At 43.2% G+C, this 23,352-nt stretch overlaps 3 protein-coding genes across 5 annotated transcripts in view; all 3 read left to right on the forward strand.

Annotated features, from left to right (window-relative positions):
* The first annotated feature begins 14 nt into the window (after nucleotides 1–14).
* Nucleotides 15–9,951, forward strand: tmprss7 (transmembrane serine protease 7). The gene is made up of 18 exons (XM_069151718.1): nucleotides 15–379; nucleotides 1,326–1,530; nucleotides 1,803–1,933; nucleotides 2,018–2,085; nucleotides 2,225–2,418; nucleotides 2,501–2,536; nucleotides 2,623–2,851; nucleotides 3,001–3,125; nucleotides 3,513–3,625; nucleotides 3,718–3,824; nucleotides 4,058–4,194; nucleotides 4,476–4,583; nucleotides 4,781–4,888; nucleotides 4,978–5,094; nucleotides 6,869–7,064; nucleotides 7,904–8,172; nucleotides 8,982–9,118; nucleotides 9,234–9,951. The coding sequence occupies exons 1-18, from the start codon at nucleotides 308–310 to the stop codon at nucleotides 9,393–9,395; spliced, it is 2,514 nt and encodes an 837-aa protein (XP_069007819.1). The 5' UTR covers nucleotides 15–307; the 3' UTR covers nucleotides 9,396–9,951.
* A 97-nt stretch (nucleotides 9,952–10,048) lies between these two features.
* On the forward strand, nucleotides 10,049–18,015 carry LOC138199550 (suppressor of tumorigenicity 14 protein homolog). The gene is made up of 19 exons (XM_069151715.1): nucleotides 10,049–10,161; nucleotides 10,768–10,948; nucleotides 11,026–11,150; nucleotides 12,269–12,336; nucleotides 12,478–12,674; nucleotides 12,851–12,946; nucleotides 13,452–13,671; nucleotides 13,846–13,988; nucleotides 14,169–14,266; nucleotides 14,440–14,549; nucleotides 14,717–14,850; nucleotides 15,133–15,237; nucleotides 15,456–15,566; nucleotides 15,646–15,759; nucleotides 15,875–15,994; nucleotides 16,108–16,291; nucleotides 16,366–16,637; nucleotides 16,769–16,905; nucleotides 17,848–18,015. Exons 1-19 carry the CDS (start codon nucleotides 10,081–10,083, stop codon nucleotides 18,013–18,015), a joined length of 2,664 nt encoding a protein of 887 aa, XP_069007816.1. The 5' UTR covers nucleotides 10,049–10,080.
* Nucleotides 18,016–20,326: 2,311 nt separating this feature from the next.
* Nucleotides 20,327–23,352, forward strand: part of flt1 (fms related receptor tyrosine kinase 1) — a 34,260-nt gene continuing 31,234 nt past the window's right edge. For all 3 annotated transcript variants that reach the window (XM_069151710.1, XM_069151711.1, XM_069151712.1), the window contains exons 1-2: nucleotides 20,327–20,660; nucleotides 23,253–23,349. In XM_069151710.1, the coding sequence (XP_069007811.1) occupies nucleotides 20,603–20,660; nucleotides 23,253–23,349 (155 nt within the window). In that variant the 5' untranslated portion in view covers nucleotides 20,327–20,602. The remainder of the gene's footprint in view (nucleotides 20,661–23,252; nucleotides 23,350–23,352) is intronic.

The raw sequence follows: 23,352 nt of genomic DNA on the forward strand, positions 1-23,352 counted from the left end.
TCTCTTGATTACCAAGCAAACAGACGTTGTTCATGCGCGTCTGATGAAAGGTAACTGTGGAAGTTCATGAATGAAACCTTAGCCATTGACTGGAGGAGGTACGTGGCCACTAGCGAGATCCCCGTTTCTCCACCGCTCGCCTGTGCTGAAGGATCTGGTTTCAGACATCTGTCGGCTGTGGATCCACACACAGCTCCATTTTGAGTATGTTTGTATAAAACAACTTTTGCTCGAAAGGAAGAAGAATGGACCTGGAAAAAGGAAAACTAGGAACTAGATGATAGTGGCTTGAAGGGATGCCTGCGTCATGGGCGCACAGCGTGAGGAGAACGAGCGGACGAGTGGAGAGGACGATGCATCTAAGCGGGACGCTGCCAGTGTGAGTAGAATATATGTCTTTTAACTCGAGGATAACTAGTGAGGTGTTTGCAAGTAGATTTGTACGTGCGAAACTTTAAATTTAAACAGTAATGACCGTTTCAGATCTAACCCTGAAGCTTTGCTTGATTCTTATAGAGGTCTGTCTACGTAACAAACTTTTAAGTCACATCTGTTGGCTTGTTGTTGTTTTTTTTGTTTTTTTTATGAAATATGTGTAAAATATATTTTACCGTTTTATCCTGTGGGAATCTATATCCTGCTAACTTGTGATGGAATAACTGGCAGTTGCACAGTATGGGATGACACTGCCTGAATAATACATGTGCATCGGGTAACTCAATGAGTGTTTCATCTGATGCAGTTAGTATTGCTTTCAGATATTCCCCATCACGAGCCGAAGTGACGACTAAACGGCGTCATTTTCAGTAACTTGCACCACTGCTGGCAGATCAACAACTAAATGTGACAGTTTTGTTTAACTTTACAAACCATGTACTATTCAAATGCACGTTCATCTGTGTGCATTTGGATCTCACAAACATATCATTCGGCCTACTGTAATGTAAACTTGCTGACCTGGAAACGGCACGGCGATAAGAGGAGAACGATAGCAGCAGAGTTATGCCCTTTTGATGTTTCTCCGGTCGTTCAACCTCCTCATGGTCCTCGTAAGAGAGCCGGCGTCGCTCTCTTGTGCCCTTTTTGTCCTCAGTCCTGGGGGCTCTAATGCACTGGGTGAGGCATTTACATTATCAAAAGACACTTGATTATTGTCTTCATATCATTTCAGCACCATTAGCTGCATCCCAATTAGTATCGGGACATATTGAAATGACTTCTTCGAAGGGCAACTAGAATTTACTGCTTCTGGGATGGCACTTAGTATTATATGCGGGTGACCGTATCTCCACTCGCCCCCCTCCTCCTCCCCTTTCTGGCTGTAGATCACAGATGTGTCCGTGGAGGTGTCCACGGTGGACCACACTCTGCAGAAGCTGCGCAGGATGTACAGGAAGACGAGACGGAAGCCCAAAGGACTCAAGAGGCTGTGGGCCCATCTGCTGAACGTGCCGCACATCGCTCTCATCATCACAGCAGTGGTGTTTGTGGTGGTGGTGATCATGTGGTCACTGCTGTGGGTCTTTATATGTGAGTGAAAGGATTCTTACACTTCAATCTCACAAAAATGACTACTTTTCCAGAGCTTTAGTGCTCACGTGCTCACAATGCCTTTTTTTATGGTGCTGATTTTATACTCTCCTTATATATATATATAAAAATGTATGTGTAATTCTGTGTTTTCTCATCATCTTGTTAATACTGTATGTTTGACATCACCTCATGGTGATTAGTTGTTGGTGTGTATCTACATGGCTTTAAAAATTCATCATAAAATGAAAAATTAGACTTGACGTCCTCAGTTCGCAGGGAAAGTAGCAGCGGCGTGTATTTTGCCGGGATGTTCCGTGTTGCCAATGTGGAGTTTATCCCAGAGTACCGCCAGGCAGAGTCCCATGAGTTTGTATCCATGGCAACCAATATACAACACGTGGTATGTATCAGTGTAACCCTGTTGTTTACTTGATGGTTAGTGCTAATCTCAGGGAGTCTACTGTTAATTGCTGATGTCTCGTAGGTGAGCAATGTGTACAAGATGTCCTCGCTGGCCAGACTCTACAAGCAAGCTGTCATTTCAGACCTCAGGTACAGCGGCCTGTTAGTCATCATACACCAAAAAGAAGCCCAGCTGATTGTTGTGATTTATTTAGTTGCGTTTGATTTGAGCATGAAGGAGCAACATTTTTTAAAGTTGTGGTGTTTGTTGTTTGTTTTCTCCCCCAAGTAACAACCACAAGGGTGGCGTGTTGGTACATTTCTGGATGGTGTTTGTCGTCCCTCGACTGAAGAGCCCCGCGATGTGTGACGAGTGTATAGGGGCTATTTTCAGAGACTCAATCCACACCAGCCTGAAAAACAGATCCTCTGTGGGCTACCTGCTGGGTCTTCCAGTCGATATAGACTCCATCCTCATCAACGGTGCGTTTGTGTGCCTGTATGTATATTAGACAGTTCATCGCTGTGTACTTTCACAGAAACGGACTAATCCGTCTTCTTCCAGGTGTTCAGCGATCAGATTATTCATCAAATGCAGCAGGTAGGCAAAAACACTTAAATCGGGTGAATAAAAGATTCACTGGAAGTCATATTTTGATTCAATGAGGTTTCTTTCTCTCCTTCCAGGCTCCCAGTGTGTGGATAAGATGTATGCCAACCTTCCCGGGGCCAGGGTCCCTTTAAACGTCTTCTCGTCATGGGGTGGTGTGGATTGCCACGTGAAGCTCACTGCTGTCCCTGGCTCCCTGATCCGCCTGACCATCAGCTCGTTTCACATTGAGCCCAGCGACTGTGTGAATGATGCCCTCACTGTGTACGACGCTTTGCTGCCCATGAGAGGGCGCATTCTGCACAGGTGAGTCTGCACCAAAGTCACCATTTTTTTTTATGTGATTTAAAATGGGCCATTTCCTACAGTAATATGTAATGTTTTGCCACATATTACTCATCGGGACACGTTTACATTCAATATATATTCATGGCGGTTTCATCTCTGTGCTGCAGGCTGTGTGCGCCGGTGTCCATCTCCTTCTCCATTGTCTCTACCTCCAACGTGATGCTGCTGTCCTTCAGAATGACTAATGGCAACAAGAGCTTCAGAGGACACTTTGAGGCCATCGCTGAGGAGTGTATGAGACATTTACGTGGTTACCTAATAAGCCAGAAGGTTCCTATCCATATCAGCTGGGCAATGGCGCAAGTTTAATATGTCAATGAGTTGTTGGGTCAAAGTGATCATTCCAGTCTCAATTGTTTTTACTTTACGTATCTTTTAGCTGCCTTAAGGCTTCATTAAAACTTCACGGTTTCACAAGAAAATAAAATGATTGAGCCAAGAAGTCAGAAGAAAGAAACATTTGTGTGAAATACAGATATTTTTTGACTTAATCTATTTAACTTACAACCCTTTCAGGATGTCCCACCACCAAAACTGGAAGCCATTATTATACTGTGTAACATACAGTATTAGTTGGGGCTGAAACTATATTCCTTAAGTCTCTCTCCGTCTCTCTCAGCATGTACGTCTCAAATTGAGACCCCGTCAGAGCCTGACGTCACCGGTCAAATCTACAGCCCCTTCTACCCCAGCCTGCTGCCCCCACAGTGCTCCTGCACCTGGACGTTTGAGGTACACATACACACACACACACTTACACACAAACACACAAACCCACATAGATTCCAATTTTATTGACTGTGTGCTCTGGTATTTTACAATAGACCCCTAACTCGGCTTTAGGAGTTGCACTGCACTTCCAGAACTACGTGCTGAAACTGAAGGAGATAAAGGGCTGTGACCACGGCTGGTGGAAGGTCAATGAAATCATGTATGTGGCCATAGCGAGGCATATAGATACAGACAAAAATGATCTACCAAAATAAAATGTATAATGTACTTCTCCTTTAATACCGTCCATGTTTACAAATACCTACAGCCATAGAAAAATCATCTCGTGTAGAGTATTATCTTGATATGTAGTTAGAATCAAAGTTATTTTTAGACTATTCATTTGAACATGAACATCCTTTCATGGTTTTGTCGGTTGTTCTTCTTCCACAGTTACTGTGGCAGCTACGTTGGACACCACACAGTGTTTCGGATCGCTGACCACAGCCTAGAGGTGGAGTTTCGCTGCAGCTCGCGTAACTCTGCTCAGCCCTTTCAGGCGTCTTACAGTAGCTACAATATCAGCCAACGTAAGCACTACGTGGCTCGTGCCTGATTCGTTGTGAAAACCAGGACACAGTGTAGGACGTGCCTGATCATACGTGTTTTCATTGTACTTCAGTGTGGATGTAAGTGAATGACTTTACTATACTGAATTACATCCCCATAGACGCTTTTTGTGGGGCCTGTCAGTCAGTCAGTCACTACACTGGAAATAAACCCGTGTTTAAGCTCTATTTATTGTTATTTCATATTAATCGGGATTCGTTTGTTTCTCTTCCTGGTCCTTACTTAACACTACGTCCTCCAGCCTGTCCAGAGAGCCACTTCTTGTGCACCACAGGACTGTGTGTGGAGAAGAGTCGACGCTGCGACGGCCTGGATGACTGCCAGGACGAGAGCGACGAGGTCCTCTGCTGTAAGTTGTGTTCACAAGTTAAATAAAACTGGATGTTTGAAAGATTAAGGCAAGTCGCGTTCTGCTTACTTGGATCTGATTTCCTGCCTATTTTAAACAGCATAGTGAGGCATAGATGACATCATGGCACTCCTGTAAGCACATATTTGATTGTATTTGCCTGAGGAAGCAGTCTGACGTGTTGCAAATCTTCACAGCGAGGCCTCCAAAGAACTGTGGTGGCAGCAGTCCTCTGCATCCTTTGTTTGTTTGCAACGGAGAGACAGACTGCACTAATGGAGAGGATGAGATCAACTGCACTCAGGGCATGCATTTTTTGCAGGTTTTTTAAAGTTAAATGTGTTTTTCCTTTTGCCTTTTTAATCGCTACAACAATTTCATTATGTTTTTTCAGAAACAACCTGCTCTGCAATCAGGTATCGGTGCAGAAGTGGCTCCTGCATCCTGAAAAAGAATGCGAAGTGTGATGGTGTTCATGACTGTCAGGACCACAGTGATGAGGCGGACTGTGGTGAGTACTCTTATTATTTTCTCCGCGTGTCGTAATAAGAGAAAAGGAAATTACTAATATCACCGCACCCATATCCACCCCCCTTTTAAAAAAAAAAAAGATCTTGCAACTTGCTATCTTTTATGAGTCCCCAAAGCCTTGGTATAATGCGCAAATTATGGAAGACACAATGTGTGAAGCATCATTTTTAAATAATTTACTATTTTAAATACATAGTTCAAAATTATGGTCAAATATCTTTTACACATTTCTGACAACTGATCTGACCTACATTATGCAACTGCAAAATACAGCTGCTATAAACATGATTCAACCCTGCTGATTGTGTAACAGTTTACACATTTGAGGTTTTCTGATCTAGACTTTTTATGAATTTATTTTGTAGGAAATGTCATAATGATTTTTTTTTTTTAAACACTTGGCACGTGAGGCAAAAAATGCTGCTCTTCAGAAGGACCATGATCCCAAACATGTGTCAGGAATTGTTCCTGGAGCATCCTTCAGTGGCCATTTCAGTTTTCACATTCAAATCTCATTGAAAATCTTTTGTGGCATTAGAAGAAAGCTGCTGCTGCTGCTGCAGCACAGAAAACAAGGAATCAGAAACTTGTGAGAAACTACTTGAAATGTCTATTGGGGGGTCCAAAAGTTCAAATGATGTTCAGCAAAATACTGAGGAATTAGTTTTTTAATCATTTAAATTATGGGGCTTTCTGCAGTATGTGTTTATCACATCAGTTTATGTGTAAATCATATGTGTAATAAAAGATATGCAGTCATAAGTTGTTCACCAAGGACCCAGTCAATATGTTCTCATTAAATATCATTCTCATCACTGGAATGTCTTGCTTGTTTAGAGATGATTTTATTTGCAGCCGTATATGCTGAAGTATTTTGTAGATGTAAGATGCTGTTAAAAAGATGTTTGCTCCACCTTTTTTTTTTTTTTTTTTTATTTTTTTTTTTTAATCATTTCCTCAGTTGTTTGCTTTACTACCATTATAGTGTTTGAACACAGCGTATCAGTCTTTATGATCAATCGAAGCTACAAGCACAAAAATGTACTTCTATTCCACTTGAGTTGTCTGCTCCTAGACACGGCTGATTCGTGACTACACTGCCAGCCCTCTGCCGGGTCCCCAATGTGCTTTCATGAGAAAGTCTTCTTTTTTTTTTTTTTCCTTTTTTTTTTTTATAATCCACTGGGCAGTGAGCTCCAAACCTGCTGACCTTCAGCCGTGAGGTGACCCTACCTCTCCGTGTGCTGTTTTTTTTTATTATTATTTTTTTTTATCATGATGGGGTCTCAAGGTGATGGGAACAGGCCTGCCTTTGATCACTCACTGATGCTGGGCATACACATGCATCAAGGCTCTAACTTTTAATAAGGTGGCAGCAGAGCTGGCAGCCGTGGTGATGACTCAGCGTGCTAGCATCGGTGGTCAGTGTGGGTTTATAACAAACACTCATATTGTGTGCTCTACACATAAAGGATCAGTTTGCACATATAAATCCCTAACAGATCTATACAATGCACATAATATTCATTTTAGTAATCACATGCAATATTGTGTATCTCTCACTGAGGGACACTGCTCCATGTTAATGTTATAAGTTTTGACTGCAGCATGATAATATGAAATATGTTCCTCATGTCTATATATTCACCTTCGTTGAACATGTTGAAACACGCAAAAACGGTATTCTCCTTTAAAATGAAACCCGTATTATATCAACAATATAACAACAAAATCCATCGCTCTGTCCTTCTCAGCCTGTGGTCGTCCCTCCGAGTTTAAGAAGGTGGGTTCATCTACAGGCCTTGAGCGTATTGTGGGCGGAGTTAACTCTGTGGAGGGGGAGTGGCCTTGGCAGGTCAGCCTTCACTTCTCTGGTAGCCTGTACTGTGGTGCCTCTGTACTCTCTTCTGATTGGCTCATCTCGGCTGCCCACTGCTTCAGGAAAGAAAGGTCAGCCGCCCTCACTGCTAATAAAATGAATTATTTAATTGTAATAGGCTGTACTTTATTCCTGTGGAAATGATGTGATAACCTCAGGTTTAACACTGAGCAGGACTACAGGAAGTACTGTTGCAGTGGTTTCCAGCCTTTTTAGAGTATGACACCTCAAAATAAAGCAGTGTCTACTTACAACCCCTCGTCACAGGTTATGTCTTACTGAGGACTTGAGTTGTGAACGCTTTAATTAGATGGCTTCTTGTGAGCGGATGTAAATGTATCACGATCACAAAAGAAAGGAGCAACGATAAGAAAACCCAAAAAGATTAACATTTGTGTGTTTAGCTTCTTTTTCTCTGGTGGGTTTGGAAGCACTGTGTAAAGAAAATACTTGGAAAATATTGAATTTACTTCTCAGTCACAAAAATTAGAAAATGTTTTACAACAAATAATATAAAATTATTCCATCATCTATAAATACTGTACTGGAGATTTGGACTTGATCTTTTATTGAAATAATGACCAAGTTAAAGCATGAAATATAGAGCGTCCCATAATTACGTTTTATATATTATTATTTGTTCTTTTGTTCACTTAATGAGGTGTCGGCCCATCAACTGACAATTTTAAATTAGCAGCTTTTTTTAAAATTATTATTTCAACCCATTTTTAATGTATTTTATGGCGTTATTACAAGTTATCAGCTGCAGTGCTTCTGCCTCATCCTATTTATTCAGAATAAATCTGTTACATGTCATTTCCATCTGTCATTACTGACTTTTATTAGAACCATTATAATCCATAACCTGTGCTCCTTCAGCATCTCTGACCTCTGACCTCTGGCTCTGCAGGCTCTCTGACCCACGTTTCTGGAGCGCCCACCTCGGCATGCTGACGCAGGGCAGTGCCAAACACGTGGCGGAGATCCAGCGCATCGTGGTGCACGAGTATTACAACGCGCACACGTTTGACTATGACATCGCCCTGCTGCAGCTGAAGAAGTCCTGGCCGTCGTCCCTCGGCCCTCTGGTCCAGCCTGTGTGCTTACCGCCGTCCTCCCACACTGTCACTGGCAGCCACCGCTGCTGGGTCTCTGGGTGGGGATATCGATCTGAGGAAGGTAAGAAATAAGTCAGAGAGACTAGTGACTTTTATATTTAATATAACTAATATCCTTAAGAGGAATTTGTTTTATTTCGGCATAAAATAACTATACAGCGAATAATTTTTCCTGACACGTGATGCGTAAATATTTTCAACTGTTAATTACACCAGTTTACACCTCGCAAGAAAACAAGGTGAATGCAGACTGATGACATGCATGTACAAGTTGGTGTACATAATTGCATGTAATGTGTGCAAACTTGGTAATAAACCACAATGCCAGAAAAGTTAAGTTTCATCAAAACTACGCTTCTTTTTTGGACATATTGGGATTGTAGTAGTTCATAATTATTACTATAAATTCTAGACAAGATAAGACAGCAATACAGAGAGAGCAGGAATGTGAGCCATTTCCTGACAAATGACTGTCTAATTTCTCCACCTGTTACATCTCATGAACTGTCATGCACCTTTAAAATAATCTATAATATTTCAAACATCAACATTTGAATTTATCTGCTCGTCATGCAGCAGCTGTGTCACCTTGGGATTTCTGTTCGCTGTTAAATCTATTCCTGTAAGGAAACTTGTTGCAGATGCCTCTGCACTTTTGGGATTGCATTTTTTTTTTATCAGTGAAGAATATTTTATGCATCACCCTCCTTAAACAGTAGAGTTGCTCCTTGACTTTATTCTAATTACCATCAGTTGTCATGCTCCTGCGCTGCTTCATCTGGAATATCATCATCAGTCACTCTTTGGAGTTATTATTTATGTCAACCTATAGCCCCAAAATGTATATATCCACATCTTTCCACCCTGCAGACAAAGTATTGCCCTCGGTGCTGCAGAAAGCACAGGTGTCCATACTGAGCCAGACTGACTGCAAGAAGAGTTACGGCCCCGTCTCACCACGCATGCTGTGTGCTGGTGTCCCCTCAGGAGAGCAGGATGCCTGCAGGGTGAGCTCCCATCTGACTGAATCGTTCACAATCACCTGTGTTTTTATTAGTGTGGGAATCACTGTTTTTTTTTGTTTTTTTTTTATCTGTTCTGCGTGCACTCTTCGTGTCTCAGGGCGATTCAGGGGGTCCTCTGTCCTGTCAGGCTCCGGGCGGGGGTCGCTGGTTCCTAATCGGGATCGTCAGCTGGGGGTCCGGTTGTGGCAGACCAAACCTGCCTGGGGTTTACACCAGGGTCAACAAGTTCACCTCTTGGATATATAGCCATATCAGCTGACATGAGGAAAGTCATCCGCTGCCAGCAGAATATTCTGTTGCTCATACCAAATAAAAATGCATCATTACATACAGTGCACTGTGTTTGTTTACATATAAGGAATAATATTTTACTCCCGTATTAAGGTGTGACTCTGCCTTTAGGTGCTTTTCAGGCATCACTATTGCATCCCGCCTTCACAGATTTACTGTAAACTCACGTTTAGACCTGTTACAGTCTCACAATGGACAATCTGATGCCAGATTTGTAACTACAGGTTGTGTCTCGCACCCCTGAGGAGCAACCAAGGGCACAGCAGCGAAGCACCAATTGTAATACCTCGCACACGTTTCCCCTCAAACACTCTTTTGTCCCTCCGAGCTAAACTCTCGCATACACAGCGAGCAGGTTTACCCACAATATCTGTCGCACGGATGGTTGTGCGGATTGTACCCTTTCATAGTGGTCCCATTGTGCCCGCACTGCATTCTGGGGCTCCGTGTGACACCTGCCGCCCAGTTCAGGTAAACGGGAGGCGGTGAATGCCCGACGCATCCGAGCTACTCAGGTCGGATTTCTGCGCCTTTTTTTTTTTTTTTTTTTTTGTTTCAAAGGAAGCGACAGCGGGGGTTTCCTCTCTCTCCATCGTTTCTATGCCTGAGGTATTGTTGCATATCGCCTCTCCGGAGCTAAACGGGACAGTGCTATGTGGACTCTCCCCAAAAGCAAAACTTGCGAAGTGTACTGCGTCTCCGGGCATGGACACTCGGGCTGCTCCGCTGCACAGGTAAACCATCACTGTTCTTTCTTTACGCGTCAAAGACTTGTTGTCTGCAGGGACTAGTTTTTCTAGAGTCTATCGCGAAACTGTTTTTTTTATTTTTTATTATTATTTAACTTTGGGGAGAGTTTTTGCAATATAAGAAGGATGCATAATATTCAGAACTTTGATTGAGTTCTAGTTAGCCATGGTTTATCTTAATTGTAAAATCTGTCCCGGGGGGGCGGGGTGGGTATGTGGGTTTCTTTCTCATGAATGTCCATGTCACGGAGAGCCACTTGATTGAGTGCTGACACCGCAGAGCCAGGCCGTGGGAAAGCAGACCCCTCCAGCCACGCTTTGTCTGCGTCCCCGGGGAGCCCTGCCAACCCCTTAAACGTTTCAGGAGATCCTTTCAGCTGAAAGATGTTCACCGTTGCTCTCAGTAAATCAGTGTCTGCTCTGTCATAAGATTTTATGTCTGAGCATGTCTCATTGATTTTGGCATATCTGCTGCATTTGCTTTACTGCGCCTCTGCTGTGTGCTAGCAGAAAATATAACAATTAGATGCAACTTGAGAACGGACATTAAAAGCCGGTATGATATTTGAGGCATGTCCTTGTCTCTGACAGGGAGAGGGGGAGTGGAAGGAGCCCACCCAGTCCCTCAGCCCCCCCACGGAGCCTGAGGCAGAGCAGAGGGTGGAGAGGGGCCCAGCTTCAGCATGTGGCTCCTGGAGGAGATGGATGTCGGGTCTCCTGCCTCTCTTTCCCTTTGCTGCTGCCATTGCACTGACACTCCACTACTTAACATGTGAGTACAAACGTGCTCTGGTGTCCCTTGAAGTGTATTTATTTAGAGCCACCTGTCTCATGCCTCTTCCTCCCCAGCTCCGCCTTGCTCAGTGTTCTTCCTCGGAGGCAGCGTGGAGTTCCCAAACCTGAGCTTCTCCCCAGAGCTCATTGACTCCACCTCCACTCAGTTCCGCCTGCAGGCTCAGGCTTTGAACCATTATGTAAGTGGAACGGTGAACTTGTCTGTCACTGCCTCCCCTCTGAATGACTGCTGCTTGACCTTCCTGCCTCAGGCTGAAGCTGATCTTGCTGCTCTAATTTTGATATGCTTCATTACAGCGGACACTACTGTTTTTATGCTGTGCTTTCAAAACACTGGTGCCCTCTTTCTCCTCCTCTGTCCTTGCATTCTTATTTGTTGGGTTTCTCCTGCGTTATCCCCCCCCCTCTCTTTTTTTTCTACACACCACCTTCCTCTCTTCTGCCCCTCTTTCTATCTCTCTCTGGTGGTGTTAAATGTAAAGCTGAAACAGGAGCAGGGCACAGTGTGTGTGTGTGTGTGTGTGTGTGTGTGTGTGTGTGTGTGTGTGTGTGTGTGTGTGTGCGCGAGTTCCCGAGACCCCCAGGGACGGGGCCCTTTCAGGGCTGAGGACAAGCCTGGCATTTGTGAGCCCAGCGAGGCCCAGGCAGCAAGAGTGAGAGGAAGAGCAGGCCTTCAATAAAAACATTGTCTGTGTAGCTTTCACACAATCAGCCACTCTGTGTGCTGTACACTACAGAGAGGAGGAGAACCTCTGTTTGATGCTGGGGTTACGAGGGAGAGACAGGGCAGTAGGGCAAGCTGGGATGACAGACCGAAAAGAGGCTAGACAGATACGAGAGGGGGGATAGTCAGATTTTTGGAGTAAAGGGCAGGTGCATGGCTGTAGATACCAAGTGCAGAAGTGGTGAACTGATTGGTGGAAATTCCCGAAACTGTGTAGTTACAAAGTTAAATACCCCTGTATTAGCCTGTGAGGGTGAGTTAGCAGGCTTGTGGCCATCTGTTCATTAAAGAGCAGGTGAACTCAGGGCCCGGAGCCCATACCACCCAGGGTCCTACCTCTTCACAGCCGGCAGGTACAGACACAATGGAGCTCTGTGCTGCTCAGAGTCAACATACACACATGCAGAGTCTGATACACACAAACCAGAACAATGCTTTTGTTGAGCTTGGGCTGCACGTTCAACCAGGTGTGTGTATGTGTTGCCTTAATGGGAAAAGTGACCTCACCTGCACCTCTGTGATGTCATACTTACTGTATGTGTTTTATCCTTTTCCTTTAAAAAAACAAAACAGTTCTCAGAACTCTATGAGTCATCTCCGTGGAGCTCTTACTACCTGCGCTCAGGAATTACTGCCTTCAGGTACGCTGCTCCAAAACAAAACCTACTGATAAACGGACAATTGCAACAGTTTTTACATTCAAAGAATATTTATGACAACAGAATGAGACACGCAGGATGTCCACAGCAGAATATCCACATCGTAAACGATTTGTGTGACAGTGAAGGAGCAGATGGGCTCAATGTCTTCTACTGGAGTAAATTCTCCGCCCCGGGCAACGTTGCCATGGAAATCCAGAGGTCCAGCCCAGAGAGGCTGCAGCGCAGGCTTCCCGGCAGCAACAAGGTGCAGCAGCGGGACAGCCGCAACGAGCAGCGCTACTACATGGAGCAAGATGATGACATGCTCCACCTGCTAGGTAGAGGCTCTTACTGTTGTTAAACCACACAGTACTTGTACTACAAATGCTCAACACAACATTATATTTCAAAAAGGAGCATTTTAGAAATGCGTAATTAACTGCTAACCCTTTATGAATTCAGTGTAGTGGTAAATTTGAAAAGATTTTGACTCTTGCGTCTTGTGTTTATGCAGGTTTGGACCCCGATGACTTTGAAACAGAAGAAAAATCGGACAAATTAAAAAATCCAAATAGTATCCAGAGTGGGAAATGGCAGCTTGGCTTCCAAGGTAATGAAAGCACTCTTCTGACTTTACTTTAGGTAGGTAGGTATATACTTTATTAATCCCCGAGGGGAAATTTTTTTCACCCATATAGTAAATCTTTGCATTACAGTAGTTCACATTGTAAAGCTGTTTGCCTGCTAAATCTAATAAGAGTATTAAAATGTATAGTTGACTTCAATGGGTGATGAATTGAGAGAAAATCCTGAAAAAATGAGTGGAGAAACAAACACACCATATGAGGTCACTGATTGGTTTGAGTGTGAAAGTTAGGCGAGTCATGGCCTTAGCATAACCAGATCTCAACCCAAAGTACAGCTGTGGGAGATTCTCAGCAAACATGTTAAGTAGCATCTCCAGCACTGCTTTTTCATCTAAACACCTAGTCAACAAAATATCTGATTTCATTCCCTCAGTTGGGCTCCACTGTATGCTGTAATTTGTTACCCACCTGCATATGTGCTCCAATCTGACAGAAACGGACGGTAATTACATCACTTCCTCTGTCTAGCAATGTCCTTTGACCTCTATGCCAAATATGGGAACAATCGCACCCTGAGCCTCGTGAATCCCAAGAAACCATACTATCAGTGGCGCCTTCGTGTGCCATCGGGCCACATGGTTCGACTGGTTGTGCTCACCCTTCACGGCGCCTCTCCAGGAAGCTGCACCGCCCACAAGCTCTCTGCCTATGACTTCTTACTCCCTTTACAGAACAAGATAATCGCCAGGTAATGGCATTTAATGGACTCCTTTTGTGTGGAGTTATAGTGGAAACATCTGTAATTGCAGTAGCAACTGATAACTGACCTTCTTTTGATATCCGAGTGCAGCAAAAGCGGAATTTCTCTGGTTATCGTTTCACTAAAATACATGTTAAGCATTGATGCATGTACCTGTTTCAGGTGGTGTGGGCTGCATGTTTCAGGCTCGTCTCCGGTCATGAAGCTGACATCCTCTGGGAATGTGATGTTGGTCACCTTCTCTTTCAGCAGACAGAGGGATGGAGCCATCTTCAAAGCTTACTTCCAGGCCATCCCAAAAGCAGGTTTGAATCCTCTCACAAACAGACAAAAACATATAACCATATATCTAATTTCTGCACAGCTTGTTTGTGTTAATCTCTCGGTGCTACTACAGCTTTTATTTGATCAGCGTGATGTAGAGCTGAGGTTGCCCTGGTGTCACTGTTCTGTGATCTTATCTGTGTCACCATCTCCCCCTGCAGGTTGTGGAGGGTCCATTTCTTCCTGGAACGGCTCTATTTCCTCGCCCTACTACCCTTCCTATTACCCCCCTAATATAGACTGCACTTGGACACTACAGGTGAGTTACATGAGAGCGTTTGCATATGTACTTTGAGTGTGTTAGAAATATACCACAAAAAAAAAAAAAAAAAAAGTGGATAGGACGAGAGTGAATCATCTCTTTGTTATGTAGCCTGTCCACATTCCAGCATCTGAACTCTTTTCTTTCCTCGCCTTTGGTTACTTTATCAGGCACCGTTGCCTGGATACCTGATCTCCATGACGATCGTGACGATGGACATTCAGGATTCCCCATCTTCAGACGGCTGTGAGAAAGATTGGCTCGACATCGGAGGGGTGAAGTGAGTTGTGAGACTGAACTGTGGTGCAACCGAGGTGCCCATAAGTAAAGATTAGTATTTGACCTACATCACTCCCGTTTTTGATGTTGTTCACTTCACTGACTGTAACTTCCTGTGGGTTTTCTATCATATCATATTTTAATTTTTTTTTGCCCCCGTATGTTTAGATTGTGTAATCCGGTGTCAGACAGCAGCAAGAAGCGGGTCTACTCCTCTCCGCTCTCCCTTCACTTTCACTCTGATGAATCTCTCACTCACAAGGGATTCTACTTGTTATACCGAGCCTTCTCTCCAGAGGGCAGTAAGTAAACTCTGATGCTTTCACTCCACCAAAGCTACTACCAGGAGCAGTGTAAGGATTTAAATCAGGTATAGATTAAAAAAAAAAAAAAAAAGTAGCTGATCCTTTCCAGAAAAATAGTAACTTGCCAGGATAGCTAGGCTGATGAGACTTTTTGTCAGAAATGCTAGTTTATTTTTCATGAAAAAAAGGTTCTTTTTCTGGATTTAAAAAAAAAAAAATTTTTTTAGACTAAATATCAAATGAAAAGTACGAGTATGTTTCCTTGCTGTCTATATCCAGCTTGCCCTCGCCACTTCCGCTGTGGGAATGGCCGCTGTATCCCTCTGAGGAAGGTGTGTGATGGAGTAAAGGACTGTTCAGATGGACGAGATGAGGCTAAATGCAGTAAGTCTTCTTGTTTGAGAGCTGTGCAGCATCTTGTCCCATTCAGTATTGTATTTAAATTTCTTTTCTTATCTTATCTTATCTTATCTTATCTTATCTTATCTTATGTTGTGCTGTATATTTGCCATCATCTTTTACCTATAAAAGTGTCTAAGTTGAATTGTATTGTAAAGACATGAACCTTTTTTTGTGTTTGCACACTTTTGTGAAACGTGTAGCATCCTGCCGGCCAGGGGAAGTGCTGTGTGGGAACGGCCAGTGCAAACCTCAAAACAGCCAATGTTTCAGTCAGAGCAACTGTCAAGACAGCAGTGAGGAGGGCACCTGTGGTGAGTTGACATGCTGCTGCTGCACTGACACTTGTATGTGTCAGTTTTAATGATGTGTTTTGTTCTGTTTGGTTTTCAGGAGGTAAATGTTACCACGTTTGTCCCAACAAGGTGTGTTTGCCGAAGTCTTCAGTGTGTGATGGTATCATTGATTGCAAAGACCGCAGTGATGAACTCAACTGCACCAGAGCATGTGAGCATGTCACTGAGACTCGTTTGACTAACGGGCTGAAGAGGCCTTTTGTTACACTACTGATGAGGATGTTTTTGGATTCTTTTTCAAAAATTATGTCTTTTGTTCTATTTAGATCTTAAAGGCTGCTCCTCGTCCTCCTACAAATGTGCCAATGGAAAGTGTATAAGTAAGGTCAACCCTGAGTGTGACGGAGTCAAAGACTGCTATGACGCCTCTGATGAGCTGCGCTGTGGTAAGTACTCGCACACCAACCCTCATGCTTCTGTACTTGACTAAAAACCGAATGAAACTCCTCTCACTGTCCAAACTTGTCTTAGATTGTAATTTCCCTCCTCTGTCTCCCAGGCTGCGGCACCAGGCCCAGGAAGCGTGCGAAGATCGTGGGAGGGTCTGATGCCGTGGCGGGGTCATGGCCCTGGCAGGTCAGCCTCCAGATGGATCGCTATGGCCACGTCTGTGGAGCCACGCTGGTCTCCAACCGCTGGCTCATCTCTGCGGCTCACTGTTTCCAGGACTCGGATGCCATTAAGTAAGAAGGACACTGACGGCGTCGCCTTGATAAGTCATGTGTATGTACTGTATTCAGGCACGGTGTGTTTGCAGATACTCAGATGCTCGTGCGTGGCGGGCTTACATGGGGATGCGTGTGATGACCACGGGGACCCACGGAGCGTCCACCAGGCTGATCCGTCGGATCCTCCTCCATCCGCAGTACGACCAGTTTACCTCTGACTACGACATCGCGCTCCTCGAGCTCAGCGTGCCCATTTTCTTCAATGACTTGGTGCAGCCTGTGTGCGTCCCCGCCTCCTCGCACACTTTCACCACAGGGACTAATTGCTATGTGACAGGCTGGGGGGTTCTTATGGAGGACGGTAAGCACGAGTCGACAGTACCCAATAAAAAATGCACAAAAAGTATGTTTCCCTTCAATATTATTACAGGGCAGGAGCTTACAGAAATTGGACCTCAAAATGTTTTAATTTTGTGTTTGTGTTATTTATAGGTGAACTGGCGTCTCGCTTACAAGAGGCCTCAGTGAAGATCATAAACAGGAACACATGTAACAAGCTGTACGATGACGCTGTAACTCCCAGGATGCTGTGTGCTGGGAACCTGCAGGGAGGAGTGGATGCCTGCCAGGTGAGGGTGTGGTGCTGAATTTGATGGAAAATGCTGGATACACTCACTCCCACAGTTGTTGAGAAATGTTAGAATTGACCTTTTTGTCAAAACCACAAAATACATTGCCTCGTTTATTGAGAAGAATTTCTTAGTTTTCCTACATTTCCAAATATTTCAGTCTAAACCACAACAAAGTGGGTCAGCATAAGGAAAAATGTACTTTATCAGTTTTATCTTGATCATCATGCTCTATTTCTTTTGCTTTCACAATGCAATGTGAAGACGCTGCCATGCAAAGAAATAAAAACACTTCTAGTAAATGAAGACTTTAGAGTGAAAACTAAATTATTGCACGTTAAGAAAGTTTGCTAATATGAGCATTTGGAAAGAAGATGATATTTGTCAATATTAGTTTGGTCAGTTATCTGATAAAATGACTTGTCACTAACAACATGTCCAACTGAAGCCAACTCATCCTCGAGTAGTTCTCCCATTATGGAATCGGCGGATAAATACTGCAGGATCAGCACTTACAAGCTACTCATTTGATATCAATTCCTTAAGAAAAATGTCAATACTAGAATGATATAAATTCTAAAAATGGGTGGCTGCATTACTTCCAAACGTTTTCAGCACTTGTGCTTAATTTTTGTGCCAATTAACATCCCTGACTTGACCTGACTTGGCCGGTGTCACATGAGTGTGGACACCTGTGTGACATGAGAATGTTTCAATATGATATAAGTTTGCCAATAATCCACAGCAGTAGAAAAATGATCAACAATTAACAAAACTGGTCCTAGAGGTAATATTTGTATGCTTCCTTTTTATGGTGTTTACGTTGATGAGTTTTTGTTTGTAAGAGTTTATCGGTGTGTGTGTGTGTGTGTGTGTGTGTGTGTGTGTGTGTGTGTGTGTGTGTGTGTGTGTGTGTGTGTGTGTGTGTGTGCGTGCCCTCAGGGGGACTCAGGAGGTCCGCTGGTGTGTCTGGAGCGGAGCAGGCGGTGGTTCCTGGCGGGGATCGTGAGCTGGGGTGAGGGCTGCGCGAGGCAGAACCGACCCGGCGTCTACACACAGGTGGTCAAGTTCACTGATTGGATCCATCAGCAGACCAAAGGACAGGTGTGACTGAACATCACACTCACATGAACAAAATGACTTCAACACACAGAACAAAGGTTTCAGATCTGAAGTTTGCCTTCAAATCGCTGTCAGGACAGCATGACAACATATTCGGTCAGTTTTCGGGAGCGTGTCCAAGGCAACGGGCCAGCGGCGGCATCATTTTTGCTCCAAACCAACCAGCTTCCTTACAGTCTGCAAACAACGACAGCGGCCATGTTGACATGTACAAAAACATACTGATGCTGTCACACAGAAACACTCTATTAGCTTTTGGTTTTTGATGTCTGCACACATGCAGACTGAACTGTGGGACAACATTTTCCATGTCAACAGAAATATGTCAGATTTAATAGGCTGAAACATACGTAGCACTCATTATTGTATGTCTTTATTTCAAAATAAGAAAATTTTAATTCTAGTTATTTGTATGCACAGGCAGAATAGTTTTATTACTTTAAATTACTTTTTGCCTCATCACCAACTTATTTCTGTCTGAGTGTCTTGTTCACTTTATATAACATGAGGCATCTTTTGAGCTGCTGAAGTCTTCAAGTAAACAATCTTCTTGCAGCTAAAAGCACAAATTTACATAGAAACGTAAATCTAAATGGAAACCCTGATTAAAAAAAATAACAACAATAGACCTATCACTATTGCTCTGTCAACACCTGCTGCACTCCAGCAAAATTGATGCAGCAGGACCAGATTCCATGCCGCCTACTTTTACACCTTAATGCAACTCGGCCGCTGACAGTTTGGTAGGAGATCTGGATATGCAACGCTAGCAGCTGCTAATGTATCCCTGAGCAGCGATGATGAGGAGCAGGGCTGTATCTGGTAAACTCCCTCCTTTCTGACCTCACTCAGATGCGGTTTTTTTTGTGGTTTTTTTTCCAATAGCAAAGTTGTCATCATTTAAGGTAATTCATCAGACTCTGCAGGGCTCTCTGGAGCCAGAGAACGCTTTATAGCCTACAGCCTTTTAACACTGGTGCTCCCCAACACCTGTAAACAGGCTTTAATGTTAAAATTGATTTTCCCTGTGAGTCTTCAAACCTGCCTGCAGTTGATCAGTTGCCAGATTATTCTGTGCATGTAAATGTAGGCAATAACTTCGCTGAATGTGGAACGAGTTCTCTTCTGACCAGAATGTAACCATTTATTTTTGCCCTCAACATCCGTCTGTGTACTGTATAATTCTGTATGTGTTCACAACTCACTTTATGAGTTTAAGAGTTGTTTTTGTACTGTACGTGTATGTATGTGCATTTGTATATCGTGCGTTTATATGAGTCATAGCCTTATGTTCAGTATATTCTATAAATGTAGAGATGTGAACAATCCCTCGGTAGGTTCAGTTTTATTGTGATTTAATTTATCTTATATAGTGCCTCCTTTGTACTTTGAAAATGGTACCCTTGAAACCACAATGTAGTGGATGCCTGTCTGCAGCAATCTTATCTAAGCACACACTGTGCAGTTTTTCATTCTTATTCATCTCGTAAGCACCACCCAGTGGCCAGTCTGCATTTCTGACTCTTTTACTCTATATATAACCCGAAGGAATGATGCATCTCACACCCGAAGGTTTGGATCATTATTAAATGATACGATTGTTTGCCTTTATATTAAAGACACCATTACCAATGCAGCAAACTTCTTGTTTATGTACTTTTATTAACTTTGAATTGGGAAATCTCTGCTGCTTCGGTTTGATTGGTGCCTTTTTGACTAAAAAAAAAAAAAAAAGAGCACAGTATGATGCACCTGTGCAGCAGTTTGGACGAAAAGCAAGTTATCTGTCTTTGGAGAGGTCAGTATGCTCTACAGTTGTGGAATGTGTGACATATTTGTACAAGGAGCACGTTCATATGTTTGTTTAAAGAAGGAGTGCAGGCTTGAAATTCGAAAAACTCAACTGTGATGTTGATCATGAAAGCCCCCATTATGGTAAATCACCCCCGTTTATCGCGGTGCCTACGTGCTGATCATCCAATGTACCACTCCTGTGTTCAAACAAGATTTAAGCACAGCTGACGCGCACATTCCTCTCCCAACATCCTGCACCACAATTCGTAATTGGTCTCTATTGAAAATAAGTCTTGGAGACTCTTATGTCCAAGCAATCTAGGCTTATTGAAGTTTTAAAACGTATCAGGTAGCAGAGCTCTTACGGTTACTACAATGTTCTCATTAACCCCTCGCGGGTCGGTTTAGGAAGGTGACAGCCAGTGTCATCATTGTGGGTGTGTCCGAGGTCACGGAAGCCCGCTATCCGGTGGCAGCACTGTGGGAACCGTATAAATCCGCGCCACTGTCCATAACGATGGGAAAAAGTTGCACTGGAGTTCAAGCGTGGTGTCCTGTTGCGTGATCTCCAGCAGCTAACCTCAGGAAACCAACCGTGTCCATTCACTGACCATCAGCCCTGAGCGCAACAGTCAGCTGCGCTGCGCTCTGCTGTGTGTGTGTGTGTGTTTGTGTGTATGTGTGTGTGTGTGTGTAGTCTGCTCTGGAGGGAAAAAAACAACAGCAGGAATTAAACTTCTTTCATGTTTTGTATTTGAAAGACACTGCATCGGAGTCAGACATGATGAATTTTATTCTCATCTGCCTACTATGTGGATTGTATGGTGTTCTTGCAAAAGGTGAGTAACGGTTATACTTTTATTAATACAATAAGTGGACAAGGTAGTTACCTGCTGCATGGATAACACCTTAATTAGTTTGATAAAGTCCTTAATATTTACTACAAAGTGCAACATATTTTAGTTTTACGTTGTAAACCTAAAAGGAAACTTTGTTAATTGTGAAAATGGCATTTTACGCATGGCTTCTTTTTTTTTTTTTTTTTTTAATTCGGACATATAACGCCCTTTGAACAAAGTATTTCCCATCACTAAGACAGAAAAGGTAGAAGACGCACACATATCCTCCGTTATTGTGGTTTGTCTGCTGTCTATCTCTTCATTTATCAGCCTCTTGAGTCGCCGGTGTGTCTGACGCTGTTCCGCTTGTAAACCTCGATTGGCACCGCGTGCATTGAGTGTGATAAGGGCTATCCAGCGGGACACTTGTTTGGGTAATGCGGACCTTTGTGGCCCGGCTCCTTGTGCGCTTGGCCCTGGGTGAATGGACACACGCAGGGCGTTGTTTCCTGACACTGATGAATTTGTCAAATGGAGGTTCTGAAAGTAAGCGAACGAGGGTTCATGGCCAACCGAAAGAAAATATCCACCGAGCAGGAACCGAGGTTAATGAGCACTTATTTTTTTTTTGCACTCCCCAGATCTCTGGGTGTTATTGGAAGCAAATGAAGCGATTAAAGCTGATGTTTTTTTTCGAAGTAGAATTATGTACAAATAGTATCACTAAGTTAACTGCCATGCAACCGATATTTTTGTTTTACAGTGTCTGTAAACAAATTGTTTATTCTGCAAGTATTAGCATTATGGCAACAGTTTTCATACAAATGTAGCTCTTGTATGTGTACCAACACATTTTGTAAGTGATTTGCACTTCAAGGATGAAATTCATAGCGTGTTTTTAATGTCTTTATTTGTTTCTGTCTCTACAGCAAACTTCTTGAATTATTTCCTGCTGACTTGATCAAATCGGCAAAAAAGCACAGCAAAAAAAAAAAATTTGAATTTCTATAGCCTATTTTTTTGCCAGTGAATCACTTAACATGCAAATTATTTGAATCAATCCAAAATAAGTCCAGAAAATACCGTATATCTTAGCATTGATAAATGCATTATTGGATGTTGAGACTGACATAAGTCAGAGGACGTTTATTTCAGAAGACATAAAAAATCCATAAAATATATTTACAATATAAAATGAAAATTGAAAACGCATGCTTGTTACATGACAACATCAAACCGCAGAAAACTGATTTGCTTATGTAGATTGTTTCTCTAAAAATGATTTCTTCAGTCTCTTGAAATTAGACACAGTGATAGGAATTGCACTACAAAAAGGCCACAATGTGCACATCTATTCACTGTTGAATGTTGCCTTTGTATGAATCAAAGTCTTTCTGTCCTTCAACACTGCCACCTAAAATATCTTCTAAGCTGTCGGTGTCTGTTTCAGATCTCTGATTTGGGGATTTATTGAATCAGTGTGGAGACCTGCCGCAATAATTCCACGACAGACATGTTGGAGATTGATTGTGATGCTTACAACAAAAAACTCCTGAAGCTCCTCTTAAGTTTAAGTGGAGTAGACACTCTTTTAAATAGCTTGTTGAAAAGGCCCCAAAAAGCCTGGAGGAGTTCCTTGACTTCCCCTCGGTCTTCCCTTAACCTGCCATGTGCGTGTTTGTTGCCTTCTCACTTAGTGTAAAACCTAAGGAAATAGTGTAGGAAGTGCTAGGAGGGTGAGTAATACTACATCTGCTCAATGGGGCATCCACTGGGAGCAATGAGGCTGACAATGAAAGTTAACAATGGATTTTAATGATAGATTCACTGACTCCTTCACCGGTGATTTAGCTGCTCACAGAGCAGTTGAATGGTTGCTGTTTGAGCTGTTTGTTGCGCGCTCTGTGAGGAGCGGTCAGAGTGAAGGACGGACTTCCCTGAATGATGTTTCCGCTGTTGTTGGGAGGAAGGAAGGGCGGACAGACAACCAACTTTATCTCTCATTAATAAACCTCAGCAATGAAGTGGAGAAATGTCTTTATTTGATAAACAAGAAGGACACTGCTTACGCATTTCCACAGAAGTTGTCGAGAGGTCTGAGCGAGTAGATGTGAGGAGGGTCACAGATGTTGTGGCCTGGATGGAGGACGTGCTGTGGAGGGGGGAATCACCAAGACTGCAGTCAGGTCAGGGTCCAGTTTAGCCTGGTTTGTAACAGACACAGGTAGTGTCCAAGGTATTTATTTTTGCAAAGTGGTTGAAATTTTCTCCAACAGATCTAATTCCACTCAACGGGGTTTGGACTGTCTCAATATAAAAGTCTATTTGTCAAATCACCTGAATTAAATATAACTGCAAAGATACCTACACCATTTTGTCATATTAGTTTATTGATAAACAAGATACTCTTGGTTAAGTGGAATTTAGTCAGTAATCACCCTTCCCAAATGTCCTAAAAATATACTCAAATCTTATAAACCGGCCTTGACCTCTGACCTCACTGGATTATTAGACATACTCCCAATTTTTTGCCTCCTCATTCAGAGATGTCACATTACTGCAACTCCACTTGTCCTCTCTCAACCTCTGCAGATAAAGATCAAAAGGGGAAGTTCAGCGTCCCTCTCCTGGATGTGAAAGCTCGGCAGCTGGTCCTGGACGTCAACCAGCCACTACTGCTCAACTGCAGGTG

The sequence above is a fragment of the Embiotoca jacksoni genome, unplaced genomic scaffold (genome assembly GCF_022577435.1).
Source record: "Embiotoca jacksoni isolate LCO1_2020_lvr unplaced genomic scaffold, fEmbJac1.0.p SCAF_17, whole genome shotgun sequence".
In the NCBI taxonomy this organism is placed as follows: Eukaryota; Metazoa; Chordata; class Actinopteri; family Embiotocidae; genus Embiotoca; species Embiotoca jacksoni.

Coding starts and splice junctions, on each gene's coding strand:
- tmprss7 (XM_069151718.1), top strand. CDS start 308: ATGGGCGCACAGCGTGAGGAGAACGAGCGGACGAGTGGAGAGGACGAT. Junction 2,852..3,000: donor AGAGGGCGCATTCTGCACAG/GTGAGTCTGCAC, acceptor TCTGTGCTGCAG/GCTGTGTGCGCCGGTGTCCA. Junction 3,626..3,717: donor CCTGCACCTGGACGTTTGAG/GTACACATACAC, acceptor ATTTTACAATAG/ACCCCTAACTCGGCTTTAGG.
- LOC138199550 (XM_069151715.1), top strand. CDS start 10,081: ATGTGGACTCTCCCCAAAAGCAAAACTTGCGAAGTGTACTGCGTCTCC. Junction 13,989..14,168: donor CCAGGCCATCCCAAAAGCAG/GTTTGAATCCTC, acceptor CTCCCCCTGCAG/GTTGTGGAGGGTCCATTTCT. Junction 15,567..15,645: donor CAGTGAGGAGGGCACCTGTG/GTGAGTTGACAT, acceptor TTTGGTTTTCAG/GAGGTAAATGTTACCACGTT.